Source organism: Rhopalosiphum maidis, chromosome 2 (genome assembly GCF_003676215.2).
Source record: "Rhopalosiphum maidis isolate BTI-1 chromosome 2, ASM367621v3, whole genome shotgun sequence".
NCBI classification, from domain to species: Eukaryota; Metazoa; Arthropoda; class Insecta; order Hemiptera; family Aphididae; genus Rhopalosiphum; species Rhopalosiphum maidis.
In genome coordinates, this window is record NC_040878.1 from 33,529,571 (window position 1) to 33,546,259 (window position 16,689).

Sequence of the window (16,689 nt, forward strand, 5' to 3'; positions counted from 1 at the left end):
ATTATGTAAAATAGTTCGATAGCCGTTTACCAATTTACTTAAAAATTGTAATAAAATAAAATAAATATACAATATAGAGCTCCTTTTATCATCATCAGTATATAATACGCATATACTGGACATGTATATTGTAAGTCAAACATCGTATATTGATGTAATTTATAATTCGAGTACCTTAAAATATCCCTCTAATTTTTTAGTAACAATATTATCATATTTTATAATATGCATTATAATAGAACTGTTGTAATATTAAAATAATAACATTGACTGATCGATCATCTTTCAAATCTACCCTCATGTTTGGGTGGTAAATTTAATGTAATATAATACACTGGCACAGTTGGCCGCGACCGAGCTTCGTGAGCTGAAAGACCTTTTATACTACATATAATTATTTACAATTTTAGTAATTTCGTAAACCTGAAATGCCGCATGTTCACTTTTTAGGTGACCAGAAAAATTATATTAAGTCATTTTTAACATAATCATTGCTATTTATATTTTACTAAATTTAATTCTAATTATCTTAAACATGATTAAAATAATATGTTCAACTATTGATGCGGTGATGATATTACAATATAAGCACTATATTCAATAACTATGCCAATTTAAATTTTGAATAATAGTTTTAAATAAGTGTTTTCTAGATTATTGAATATATATATGGTACCTTTTAATTTATTATATTACTAGCTAAATAACCCGGCTTCTCTCGTATGTTAAATAATCGATTCGTATATGTAAATCGATTTTTATTATTATAATTAAACTTTTTAAAGCCTAGCAACTACATAATACATACCTAAGAAATCTTTTATAATTTAACTTACTTTATAATATATTTATAACTGAAATGTCAAATAAAATGAAATTAAAAATAATAAGAATGAATGACTCGTAGGCTCATTTGGTACACTCTTGTGAAATAAAAAGTTAAATTATTTAAATAACTAGCTATAAAGCCGTAACTTTTAAATTCAAACTCCCCTCTCAGAAATAAAAAAAAAGAAAAATCGGGTGACGTGGTGACACTCAGGAGAGTATTTGGAACAACATTATCAAAAACAATTAGAGAAAAGTTAAATAGTGTCATCACAAGATCGGTACATAAAAATTCAATACCTTCCTCATCTCCCTTCCCTCAAAAAAAAAAAAAAAAATGAAAAATCAGGTGACATGGTGACATCCAGAAAAGTATTTGGAACATCTCTGTGAAAAAAATTTGAAAATACTTAAATAGCGTTGTTATAAAATTAGAACATAAATAACGCCTGTTTTTCTTTTATATAAGCTATATGGCTATACATAATGATTATTACACTAGATATATTTAGGTTAAAAAAGTATATTTAAGTATATTATTCCTATATCTGTGGGCAAATAAATTATGAATGTGATATAGAATCTCTAAAATAAAATACATATGTCACGGATTTTTTTTTACGATTATATTATTGTACAATAGCAATGACTGCTATAGTGTTAATAGTATTATATACTCAATATACTATTATACAACACTGGTATTAGATACTTTATAATGGCAATAAAAAATAATAATAAATAACAGACAGCAGTGATTATTAGTTATTATTATTGTATGCTATGTAACAATGTTTAAAATTACTATTATTAGGTATATTGTATAGGTATAATGTTTGAAAAGTTGTTTTAAAAAATAAACGAAATGGCTATTGATTATTAATTTATTATAATAGTATGGTCTAGTATGGATGTAAAATATAACTAGATACTTAAGTATATCGTTCATAAGATAGTCATAGATAATTCAATCTATACTGACTATACTAAAACATTGTTAAGATATTAAAAAGAGTTGATACAAAAAAAGATTTTAATTTTCTACAGCCAGTATACAGTAGGATCTATCTATATTATATAGTAAATAGTAGTAGTATATAGTAGGAAATATTCTATCTAAAAGTAACTATATTTTATGAATAATCGCAAGACAATGCAATCGGTAACCGATTTTTCTCAGTAACTAGTTACTATGACCAATTTTAGGGCTAAAACCTGTTCTCGATTCTCAAGCTTCAATTTTTGAAGTGATTAACAATACTACAGATAAACCTGTAGATTGTAATTATTAAAACTAATTAACGTCATATTATTATTTTTTTAATTATATTTTAATTCTATTGCAAATAATTTATTTATAAACTATAATATTAGTTAATAGTGGAAGATGATTAATATTAATTATTAATTACTAATTAGATTACTAATATATAGTTATGACATAAATATTAAAATTTAATAACGCTAAAACAAAAATAACAATAAAGTTACCACAATACCGCCGCAGTGCAGGTGATAATCCAAGACTCATTTTAGTAATCATTTAATTTTTGCAACCCATATAGGTACATTATAAAAAAATATTATTGATACAAACTGAACAATCTTTTAATCAATTTATTACTTATTATTAATTGTAGGCTTATATACATATTTTTGTAAAGTTGAATACATTTCTAATGTTCAATTATTTATAAAAAGTTTTTAATTGTAATAAAAGTATATCACTACCTTGCATTTCTAAAGAAATCATAATCAAAAATTGAATCATGACCCATTGGTTGAGGAACCTGGACCACTGTTTTAAAGTATTTCCATTGTTTAAGCAATTACGCTGTGTTTGTATAAAATTTCACTATTACGTTTTAGTGCACATAAGAAACACTTGTAATATGGTGTTTAACCTAACCGTTTCATTTAACTAAAAATTGCGATAGAGTACTTTCGATTATCGTATTTCCCTATTCGGAATAGTTTTAAATTCAATAATATGTATAATATACGAGTGAATTTTTCTTTATTGTTTGGATAATAAATGTTTTTTGGCTATAAATGAGATTGACTTTAATATAGTTATATTGCCTATTTAGTATTAAATACGCGAATAGAAATGTTGAATATTAAACCTTAATAAGTTACTGCATGTATGATTAAGGGTCAACTTTGTTTCTATAATAAATTACAATTTTTATTTTTATCGTTCAATTATCTAAGATTTTATATTTCGATAAGCGTAGGTCGTTTTGAATTGTTTAGTTGAGATGTTGAAAACAAAGTTCTTTAAACATCTAAATTAATCAAACGTGATTATGTTTAAGATAAATTATTTAAACGATGTACACTAATACCAAAGCCTATTATTATGGGTCTAACATTAATTTTTAATTCTTAATACAATAATAGTAATTAACAATAATATAGTATTATGATTGCCATAAACATTTACCTCGAGTAGCGAGTTACCACGATATATCAAGCGCACACTAATATTAAAATATTATTTAATAATACGTATTGTGTCGACATATTGAACAAATTAATACGTATGGTTTTCGATGATGTGCAGTATATGTATGTTAAATAAATATCTAACTAAAAAAATACGTTTTTGGGCTATCTTTAAAAAACATATTAAATATAATAAAACACAACGGCAATGTTATTAAAAACTCCGAAATTGTTCATATTAATTTTGTAAAAACACTATTTAGGATTTGATGTTACATATAATATAATCAGTGGCGAATTTACAGGGGGTTCTGAGTCCTTGCAGTTATATTATATTTGTAATGTCAGGCCTTAGATATAATACCTAACATTTAAAACGTTTTAAACGTTTATAAAATTAATATGAATATAATTTTGGGCCCTCCCCCCAAAAAAACCTGGATCCATCACTCTACTTGTGCAGCAGTCTTAGTCCTAAGCACTGCACATAACTTTACTCTACTATAACTATAATTATACTATAGCACATAACTTCCTAAATAAAATAATTATTATATATTTTAGTGATAGTAAAACAAATATGACATCTATAATTATTGTGTACAATTATTTTTGAAATATATTGCGGACAATATAGCGGGGAGGGGGCACAATGAACTTAGACCCTTTAAACTTATTTTTATTTCTTGATTTATTTGAGAATATTATTGTTAAATATATGGAGCAACGAATTTACAATTGTTGACAATCTGTTTGAAATAAATGTTAGTGATAGAAGTGGTGGACAACTTTAGGCATACTTCTCCGCGGGTCAGCATACGAGAAATTCAATCGGCGCGGCCATTGTTTCGGGCGGCTGCGATCCCGTAAAAACGGAAATAAGCTATGCGACCCATCTCCGGACGGCGGTGAGCGAAAAGGCAATAAGCGCAGCAGCCGCCACCGACCACGACGTACACCCGCGCGACGCTGACCCGAGCACTGGCGCGCACGTTCGTCGGCGAGTGTCGCCACGCACATCGCAGTGTCGTAATAATTTTAAAAAAAAATTGGTGAGGAGCACTATGTATTTACATCAGTCCTAATATTCTGGAACGTACTTAATTATTTCCAATTAGAGGAGGTACACTTCAATTAAATCAGTAATGACCCTCTCGTCAATATAGTCGTTCATATACACATGCGTGACGTTTTTCTGCTTTTTTTCACACTGTAAGCAATGTTAATATTTGAAAAAATTTACCGACGGTCGTCTATCATTGATCAATTACACCTTTACGAACACATATTAAAATTATCTATCATAGATTCACATATTTTTGTATTTAAGTATACATAGAACCATCAGATTTTTCTTTTTACCTATTAGGTATATTATTATCCCAAGGCCTAAGCTATAATATGACAAAAAAAAAAAAAAATAAAATAAAAATAGTAAAGATTATGTAGAAGATCCTCTGCAAACAACTACTTATCTACTGGTGTTTCATAGTGGTATACTGGTATTATATCACATATAATATTATTATCCTGTTTATCGCTCGGTTATACGAAGTACGCGCGTGCGCCCATTGCACGGCGAGTAAAAAATTACAAAGCGAGAGAGTACGTAATATTTTATTATTATTATTATTATTATTATTATTATACGGGTACAACGTACCTACGGTCATAATATACACACGCGTACTATATCACATGTATAGGTTCGGTACGATCGTGTACTGATGCGCGTGCGCTCGCATATATACAGTACACGTATATAACAGTAATAGTAATAGTAGTAGTAGTAACAGTAGTAGTAGTGTGCACCGTAGTAGAAGACTTGATATAGACGGAATGGCGCATGTTTGGCGGCGGCGGCGGTGACGGTGGTGGAGGCGACGTTTGAAGCGGTGGAAGCGGTGGCCGTGGCAGCGGCGGCGGCAGGTAGGTCGTATTACGTGCTATAGCCGCCGCCGATCATATATACTACGCTGTGCTGCTACGCGTGGCTTTGTATTGCGCCGCGCGTGCCATGCAGCGGCCGCTTCGCGAGACAGTCTGGCGTGGGTGGGTGGCCGGGTGGCCGTGCCACCGCGAGTGGATGGGATACGGCGGTGATCGTGTCGCGGCCGGCGGGAGGGTGGGTAAAAGGCTACCGAGCGAGTCTACCGCCGCCGCCGCTTTTCAGTACGTGACGGACGCGCGCGCATCGCGACACGACCGAGACGCGCGGGACTCTGCTGCAGCAGTCGCTGCCGCCGCCGCCGCCGAAGCCGAAGCCGCCGGAACGTATCGCCGAGACGGACAATGTGAGTGGTGATTTTCTGTTAACGTTGTGGTTTTGGTTACATTTTCGCACCTACATTATAATATATGTATATAGAAACTAACATATTACATTATTATAATATAACGATATAATATGCTCAGAACCGATTCTCATGGTATTTGGTCACCGACAGGTGCAGAACACGATTAGGTTCGTTATCGGTATAGGAACGTTGGCACTAATCCGCAGAAGCACCAGCACTGTGACCATACCGTAGTGTAAATCTCTTACGGTGCTATGTAACGATAGTAGCAATATTGCGCATAGTCGAAACGATCGCGGGCCCTGTTTTTGGATTACATTTCGCGGTTTTCGGGTTTTCGATGCCAAGTGAAATTTTGAAAAAAGCCACTCGGCTGGTGCTTTTTAATAACATCTCATGATGCGTAGAACTGTACCAACGGATATTATTATAATTTTGTAAATTCACGCGCGAAGTTGATAGTGTGTTCTGAACCTTCTCAACAATTGCATAATAATTGACGTGCAAATAGTTTTATAAACATGGAGATTTGAGAGTAGAAGTCTATAGGTGGTCTTTAATTATGTATTTCGTATCGGACATTGGCATTTGGCTATCGACGAGCCTTGACCATTTTCTTATTTTATTTCCAACACTAATCACTGTTCTACGATCTATATCGGTAACACTATTGCACTTGTATATTATGAAATTAGAGTATAACAATATTTACAAAATACTAACGTGAAAAAACTGTTGAAAATGTTCGTTTATTTGCAACTAGTGTCTTATTGACCAACCACTTAATAACAAACTCACATATCACCAAAATTATTTTCTCATGTGTACTATGTTAAAGATACGTTTCGGTGTTTAAATTTTTTAATGTCGAGACGATTCCCAATATCGTGAAATTTCGTAAAATGGAAGTTTGTTATATTATGGAAGTTTCACTGTATAATATATTTATTATGCAGTCATTAATTATTAGTGTACTCATATTATCTGTGGTTAAAAACAAGCGCAATAAACTTATTGTAGTATATTTTGTGATTTACAATATTAACATTACATTTAATATAATGATATTAACGTAATAATATGATATAAGTACGAGTATACTTAACGTGATTATTAGGGCTCAAAAAATATTATATTCGTATGTTTTTTTTTCAATCCATATTCTCATTGCCAAGTAAACTACTAAATGTATTTCATGCAAATAGCAAATTAGAATTTGTTCATGATTTATTTTTATGCAATATTTTGCAACTGTTGATATTTTTTTCTTATGTTGTAGTTTATTGTGTTTCGTAAAATTATATGGACATTTTACTGCGATTTTATGAATTATGAATCATACTATTTGAAAAAAAAAAAATCTAAAATCATGTTATACCCTAAATTACATATCGTAAAATATTTTCATGAACTCGTGTATACATTTTTCTTAGCTATGTTTAACAAATTTATGTAAATTTATATATCTAAAACTAAGCATGTAATTTTCATTGAATAGGCCAAAATAAGCAATAATAAAGATTTTATGGAATATACGCACAGTAGCTCACTGAAATGTACCGAATTACTATTACCCGCTGACCATAATACTACATAAACATATATATATATAATAATAATATATAATTGTAATTTATTTATGTTAATCAGTTTTATTGATAGTTTTTCGTGTAACAAACTAACAACTTCCAACCTTTATTAATTATAAAGGTTATTCTGTTAAAATAATATTTTCATGTTCAGAGTAAACAGACGTTCATAAATTGTACAGATATGATTATCAAAAATATTAAGTATGATGGTAAACGGGTATTTGTGACTGTAATCCGGTAAACAATAGAAAATTCTCAGTAAGTAGTACTCCTGGTAGAAATATTATCCATGTAAGAGCTGTTCTGCAGTTTTATTTATTAAGTGCCTGATAGTATCGTTTGAGCTTAATATTAGCTGTTATTTTTTAAATTATTTTTAAAAGCTCACTAATTTTTTTCCAACCAATCGGTATAATGCATGATGATGATTATTATATTGTAAGGGTGCTGTAAAGTGTGTATTTTGATTCCGAGCACGAGCCGCACCGACCCTAACTGTTTGTTACGGATTGTGTTCAGAGAAGGGTAGACGGCTTGACGCCCCAATTCCCAGGCGTGCGTTTGTACCAGTTTATTATTTACGCACTGTTCACACAATCAACTTTCCGAAAACTCTATAGGACTATAATCATATATTTCCAACACTTTTATGGGAGTGTATCGTTAAAATTAAAAACACAAAATGACTCGTGAGCTCGAGAACTCAAAAACTCGTAGGTGTTATAAATACTATAGCGTTGCAGCACACACAAAAAGACGATCTTTGAAGAAAAAAATCTGCTGATCGGATAAAGGCGTACTGAATATAAATTAAGTTGGGTGGTTCGATGATAAAGATTAATGATTTTAGCTCAATTAACGCGTACTTATAATGTCGTATGAATCACTTTATGTACAATGCGCCATTTCACGCATTTCGATTTTACTTAATAATACTTTATTTAACTTATTTACATTAAAAACCAAACGATTATATATATATATATATATATATATATTATACTTACATCACAATCATATGATTTTTTATTTTAAGTTTTTATACTTAAAAATAAATGGTTTATCAATGTGTATATATATATATATAAACACATATTATATTGTGTTGATAATGGTATAGTCATTACAAAGAAAAGAGTCAAAATTTTAAGAGACTTAGTCGTGTTTTTATTTATATTGTTATTACTTATTATTATTTATTAACGTAGTTTAATTTCGTGGTCGGTGCGCTTCATCAGTCGTGAAACTAGATTGTTTGGTTTCTAACACGTTATTTTGGACTAACGCGAATTATTAGTACATTATATAGGTGTATAGGTACATGTATACTGTTAGTACGTATTATGTACAGTTGGTCGCACGTTGTCGAACGTTAACATATTATTATATTCTTGTATCTATATATACATATATGTACGAAGGGAAAGCGAAATGCTCGAACGCACACGACTTTTACGCTTAATTACGCCTCATATAATATATTTTCGTACCAAAATTATTAGGTATATAATATATTGTATGAGTGTGCTATTTATATATATATATATATTCCAGACCACGCGTTATACACTTACACGTGTACGATATAGTGGCAATAATCTAGGCATGTATATAATGGTACACGTGTATAAGTTGAGGTTAACGATAACTCATTGAATCCTATGCGATGATATCAACCATCGGATTTTTGGCTTTGAGACTTGAGCCTCGCGTATCACGGAGTCCGGAATGTAAACTGCTCTCTGGGTCATTCCTCGAATTCTCCGCAGCGTCCAGCTATATTCTATACACCTATATATATACCAATATAAGTGTATATATATATATATTATATTGTATCTAAAGAGAGTAAATCTTTGTCGACTCAGCCCAGGGTTTGGTGCCGCTGGGTTATGGGGAGCTGCGAGTGTAGATGTGGACTGGGGTCGGAGAGCATTGTCGAATTGCACTGTCGAAATCGGTCGGTGGGGCGTAAAAATCGATTTGGCGAAATACGCTTTTTTCCCCTCGCAGCTCACCCCCACTAAATCGAAGCCAAATATACACCCTTTCGTCATCGTGGTGAAATATCCGCGGATATATGATAGTAATGCGAATGGATAGGTAGCTGCGGGCTGCTGCAGGAGTGTTATCGAGTCCTCAACGGTGGTAAAGTATGGCCGAGAGGGTATAATATGTGGTGTGATGGGATAAGAGGGTTTTTTTTTTTAGAGACTATATTATTATTATAATATACCGTCAAAACCACATTCCTCCGAAGCGCGAAGCCAACTGCATCGGTTTTATATAGGTATAATAAATAATATATAGTTTATTAATACGTATATATTAACAAGGTAACAAGGTATATACTATATCAGCTAAACATGTATATTGTTTTATATGTAATCATCATATCATCGGGTACGAGTGTACATCATCGCTTCTCCGCGAATGTTCGCGCCCCATTAGCAAATTGATTCGAACGTTTTACCGGCCCTACTTTATAATAATATAAAGGATAATATTATATATAATATATATTCGTCTCACAAAGTTTCTTTCTCGGCTCTCACCCTGTGGCCCACTCACCAGTCAATGTGGATTGGGAGGGTATGTCGAAACGTCGTTTGCTTTCCTCCGTTCATGGCATGTCGCTTTGATTTTTCAGAACAGAACCGTTCTGTCCCTTTATATTATGTATAATATATATGTATACATAAAAGGTCCTAAATGCGGACAAAAGTTTTCGTCCCCCACTCTCCGCGTGCCAGTCATCGAGCTCCTCAAAGTCGGAAACATCGTTCATCTTCTTCACTCGCGTAAAAAGAAAACGATCTGCAACGCGTCGAATAATAATCATTACTATCAAAAAAAAAAAAAAAATACTTTTAAAATCGTCCTAATTAGATCGGAGGTATCTTACATAGAGATTTTAGATATACACCGTGTAGTGTGTACAGATGAATGATGTTGATGTGCAACATCATTAGTAAAATGTATTAGTATTTCAAATTCAAGCGATATAACATTGGCAACAAATAGTATAAATACTTTAATGTAATTATTTACAGCACAGTTTTAAACTTAACTTTTAATACTTCTAATACTTTTAATACTCGAAAATTCAACAGTAACATTGCTGGCGTCAAAAAACTAGAAAATAAAATATTATTTTAAAAGTGTTTTGCGACCGAACATCAACAATTGGTTTCTGTGAGACGATGGTGTCGAATACGAAGATAAATAATTCTCCAAACGAAACTGTTGCGTCGACTAAACTTGGCAAGGAATCTCATTTCGTTTCTCTATAATTTTATTTAAAATTATAGTTTAAAATTAAATAGTCGTCAGGCTTCAGAGGTATTGTACAAACGATATAATATAATTGGTAGGTAATTCAATTAGTCGCATTGCGCATGTATTAATATTATTGTATACATTTAGATAAATAATTTTTAAAATGCGAAATTAACTGTAAAAACTTTAGTATTTTGTCCTAAATTCACATATAATTGAAAAACAAAATGGAAATTATTTATTTATCTATGGAAAAGTAACTAATTGTTTAAACAGCTATAAATTTATAATACATGTTATATATATTATATATCACCGCACCGTTGGGGAAAAAAAAATATAAGCGTTATCATCATTCGAGCGAATAATATTATTTTCGAATTTGTTTTTCCATTAAATACGAGTCGCACAATTTGCATTATTATCACCATGATAATAATATGATAATATGGTATTCACGGGTTTCGGCCGTAAATCGTTCGGTAAAATGAAATGCAATTTCCAACGAGTCATAGTTGTTTAAAGATCGTGTATATGGAAGGTTGGCGATGTGGAAACGAACGACGAGATAGAGGAATGCGTTATCGCCTTACCGCACTCCCGTCCACAAAGTTTATAAACGATTCCAACTCAAAAACCGTTTAACATACGAACGTGTTTGTGTTGTTCGAAATTATCACATATATTATATTATTATTATTATTTTATTATATACGCTGCGAAAAAATAAAAAAATAAAAATAATAACGAGTATTTTTATTTATTAAAAATCGTATAACCAAACCAGGAGTGTTTTACAAAAATAAAGAAGACCCGATTACATATAATAATATGAAAGTGCTTCATGTAAGTACTTATATAGCTTATCAGTATATAGAGTGACTCACCAAAAATTTTCATACCCTTTTTTTCCCTCAAATTATGTATTAAATTCATTAAAGACTATATTTTTATACATTTATAATTTTAGATTGTCTTGCAAATTTCCTTACCAACTTCATTTTTTTTTCAAATTAGTATGTACCCTTTTTTTGCTTTAATCTGTTAAGGAGATTAATTATTTTAAAGTTGATATATGTAAATTGAAGCTCAATCTTAAAGTTTAGATGTTATAGCCTGAGTACCATAGTTGATGATTTCAAAATTATAGTTATTAATATTAATTTACTTAAACATTTTTATTTATTTTTTTAAATTCTTTGAATATAATTAATAAGACATAATAGATTTAATATTATACCTATATGCTATATTTTATACGAGACCATCATCCTTTAAAAATAACATTTAATAACTAGGAAACGAATTTCGATTTAGGAATAGACTATTTAAAAAAAATATAATTTGCTTATAAAAATGTACAATAAAAAAAATGTTCAAAAATCAGAATTTGGTTAAATACATTATTATGAAGAATAAAAATGAGGGTAAAGATGTCTGGTGAATCACTTTGTATAATGAATATAATATATATTTATATATTATATTATCATAATAGTTATTTAAATATTTTAATCCAACGATATTAGAAAGTCGTTGAAAACGAAACGATCGCGAAAGCCGTATGAAATATCCGTGCTCTAAGGTTAAAGTGCTCTGAGTATTATTATATTTACTCGGTATACATACGTGTATTTATTATACATGTCACACGAGGAAAATAATGTTCGCGCTCTGCAAATCGAAATGAAAATAATATGCTCGCCGCGCCAGTTCAAATATACCATTATGCGCGATTTATGCGATAACGATGTAAAATAATACTTTATAGAGGAAAACAAAAATACGCATCTCGAGTGTATATTATATATTATTATAATATTATATAATATAGCAGCGTGCGCTAGGCGTCGGCTGTTAACGACAAGCGTCTTGCGAAACTTAAAAACTGTCGCAGAACATCCCACGGAATATACTATATTACTATCACGAAAATCTGAGTATATAATACTATATATATTATGTTATTACGTGTATGATATATTATATACTTATGTCTAGGAATCTAACGTATCATAATAATATGATTCGCGGGAACAATGACTACAGAACGTATATCTCACGGTTTTATAACTATGAAAGTAAAAAAATAATAGGTATATACTATAAATTTAAATTGTTAAAGTAAATATGAAGGAAATACGACTTAAATTAGTGAAATTGAAAAATTTTTTTTTTTTTTTTTTAATTATTACCTACAGTTATTGAGAATTATGTGTACAAGTATCGGTTATACAACTCTAAATTTCTTTTAATAAATAATTAACAACTTTATCAAATATTTATCTTACTTGATTCATACTATAGTGACCAGGTAATTATATTCTCGTATTTAGTAACTAATAATAAATTATTCTATCTAACAATATTAACTGGTCTATTTTTTATTCAAAATCTTAGTACACAGCATGAGTTAATAAAATAGATTATAAAATGCATTTTTTAATTTAACAACGACCATAAGGGTATCCTAAAAACATAGTTTTAACGTCTCAATGCATTATTATTCAAATCAACTGGATAATGCTAAGTTATTAATGGTCACTTAAACTGGTAAATAAGTTAAAAAGTAAAAAAGGAACTTTTTATCAAGTTAATTACTCTATTAATAAATTACCACAAAAACGGACATAATAATATTAGATTCATTAAAAATAACAAATAAAAATTCGATCATTATTGTTTATCATCAATAACAGACATATAATAATACTATAATATATAGTACATCTGTGTTAGACGATATGTATGAATCCAATAATATACTATACATTTTATATTATTATACAAAATGTTTTATTTTAATTTCAATTAATCTACAATTTTCTTTTAAAGTGTGATATTTTATAAATAATATCATGGAAGTATATTTAATATAGTTTTGTCTTAACATCATCGTGTTTTTGTTTTATATGTATATTTTAACCCAGATTTTTATTTAGAGCACTCTGAAATATTATTTATATAATTCAACTTAAATATTTCTACATATTTATTATATGTTAACTTTTAAATCTTGACTGCTGTAACGAGCGTACTTAGTACTTAATTCCACCCAAATATATATGAGTATTTTTTTGCTTTCAATCACTGAAAAACAACCCCCCAAAATTATTGAGCAGCGTAAGTGGCAGAAACTCTCGTTACGGCCTACATTTATACTACACGTCCTCGTAATTCCAAAATACAATATTCAAGTAAAACTATTAAGGTTATATAAAAATAAGCTATCCTCTTCTAGAGTGGATAAAATTCTACTTAAATATTAAGAAGCAATTTGTTAAAGTAATCTACTTTGTTTTCATAATATCCACCATAAAGGAATTTTAATTCTACCGTTTTAACCCTAAAATCGATTTGTAATGTAAAATGCCATGTATGATTGACGTACAGGATCATGTACTCTCATCTTTAACTCATATTGAATTTTGAACTTTCAAATGTTGTTTGTAATATTTAACTTTCTCTTCGTGGCCACTTGAATTTTTTTAAACTCCGTCATTATACTTAGAGCATCATATGATGAAGATAATTATTCATACATCACTTAAGATTTGTGAATTTACGAAAGCGGCTCTCTAAAATGTTCACCTTTTATAGGAGCTCTTATTTGATCTACACTATTATATGGTGTAGTTGTTTGGTATCTATGTTTAGTAACAGATCAATTAAAATTCAATTGTGTTTAGAACCAATTCTTCATTTAAGCTGCGTAATACTTACTGAAAATTGATCATCACAAGTATAATTATTCTCTTGTTCGTTTAACGTTAAATATTCCTTCGCTTTTTGTCCACTATCTTACTGCTGATATTAGCTTTGTTCCTTCACTCAACATATGCAATATTGCATACTTTATTATACAATTCCGTGTCTTTTCTTTTCATATTAGTGTCAATACTCTTAGTATTTATTTTTTTCGCTACTCTGGAGGCAATCATAATTATTGTATAAAACTATAGTAGGCTATCCATCGAATGCTAAAAAATGCAGTTTGATAGTCAAATATCTATGGTTTGATTTTTCTAATTCAATGTGTCACTGTACCTAAATAATATGTTGTAATTTGATGTATGTGGTAATATTTTGTTAATTGTTTCACTGTCTCACTATCGTCTGTTAAATTTCCTTGTTGGATATTAATTTAATTAAATATTTAGACGTATTAATTATTATCGATATAACAATACCGAACAATCAATAAAAATGTAAACGTAAAGGACTTAAAAAATAATTATATAATCGAAATTGTTCACTAATGTTTTTAAACAAAAGTTTAATTTTTACATTAATCTTTATTATACATTAAAATATAAAAGTGAATATGGATGAAATATAGAAAATTACTTGATATTTGACTTTTTAGAACTGCCTATCATAGACGTATCACAACGAAATATCTCTTAATAGCTTCACGAATGGAAATTCTATTATAACATTCAAATTAATTATTTTTGATATGACGTTTGTTACTGAGTTGTATTAGCTACTGTAAAGAATAAACGAATTTGATCACAGATTAAAATATAATACTACTATTAAGTTGAAAAAACAATATATATATATATATATATACTATTCTACTTTATATATGTTATACAGATGTAATGGAAATAACCCAAATTTTTTAATTTTTTGGTGAAAATAGTTTTAAAAGAATCACTTAATAGAATAATATTTTAATGCTTTAAAAAAATGACTGTACAATATTATGTGATTTTGATTTCTAAATCTTTATATAATATTATGCATTTATCTACATTATAATATTATGTTTCCTAAACAATTTATATTAATAGTTTCAAAAACTATTGGGAAAAATTAAATTTGACGTGTATACACGAGGTGATTATTTTATGGAACAAAACTCATTATTTTAAAATATTTTTTTACATACATTTTAGTCAAAATAAAACATTTTTAAAAAAAAAGTTATATTTTTATCTTTATAATTTTTAAGTTTTTACTTTTTTGAATGACAACATTCAATTTTATATTCTAATGCAGAATCTTTTTCGAGGTTTTTCGAAATTCGGACGAGTTATAAGTATTTAAAGTTTAGGTAAATAAAGCGTTGTAGGCTAACATTTTGCGTAGTTTCTCTGTATCTCTTCGCTCTGCTCACCTAAACTTTAAATACTTATAATTCAAACTACCATCAATAATAATAATAAATAATCATACACAAATACTTGTAATTATTATGAGTTTTGATATTTATAAACGTTAATATTAATTATTATTTCTAGACAGGATTCTACTAATCTGCTATACAAATTATATCAATATAATGTTTTAAACACGAGTTTAGTAGAATACAAAAATAAACTGTTACTATAATTAAAGGTTTTTTAACAAAAAAAATATATATTATGTATATATATATATATTTGCATATTATATTCCATTTTTTTCTAAAATCGGCATCTTCGGATAGGATGATTCTGTTTGGGTTCTAGTTGTTTAGCGGCGCGCCAAAAATTACCGGATATCCGGTTAATAAAAGGTGTTAAGAAAAATATATATATTTAATTGGGGCTTTTATGCTTTGCTTTCAGTTTGATTCCAGAGCCGGTTAGTTCTCCCTACATGCGTGTGCTGCGACACTTCCGTTACCATTGTCGACGACGACGGAACCGCAATGGCAGTCATCCGGATGGCCACGAAACGGTTTTTTTCCACCCACGACGCTAACAACATTAAGAATTATAATTTCGCCGTCTTCCTGTGTATTACAATAATTGCCTTGCATTCAGGTAAGTCCAGTGACAACTTCATATAACACATATGCCATTTATATGTATATAATTGTATCAATTTTAATTGTCAAAAACATTGAACGATAGTAGTAGTGGTAATCGTGAAAATATTATATCTAAAAATAATCTAATTTATTCATATATATAAATCTGAAATATTTGTACCTAGATACTTTAAAACTTTTCTCAACCAATAATAATATAATTGTTACAATTTGAAGTAAAACGTTTCCATAATTTTGCGGTTTAATCTGAATATAATATTTTGGGAAATAAATCTTAAATATCATAGTCATTTAACCCCAAAAAATTTTTTTTTTCTTTATTTATATATTTCGTTTTAATATTTTATAGTCTTAGTTATAATTTAATAGAGCTATGTATAATATTTGAAAAAAAAATGTGGAATTTAAAAATAATAAATACTTATAGAATTTTCAAAAGTCAGAATGATTTGTGAAGCTCATATTATAATGTCTCAAAGAT

General features: G+C 29.4%; 1 protein-coding gene across 1 annotated transcript in view; it reads left to right on the forward strand.

Moving 5' to 3' along the window:
* The first annotated feature begins 5,419 nt into the window (after nt 1-5,419).
* Nucleotides 5,420-16,689, forward strand: part of LOC113551558 (protein Skeletor, isoforms B/C) — a 93,192-nt gene continuing 81,922 nt past the window's right edge. Inside the window, exons 1-2 of the mRNA XM_026953857.1 lie at nt 5,420-5,570; nt 16,003-16,200. Coding sequence (XP_026809658.1) covers nt 16,086-16,200 — 115 coding nt within the window. The 5' untranslated portion in view covers nt 5,420-5,570; nt 16,003-16,085. The remainder of the gene's footprint in view (nt 5,571-16,002; nt 16,201-16,689) is intronic.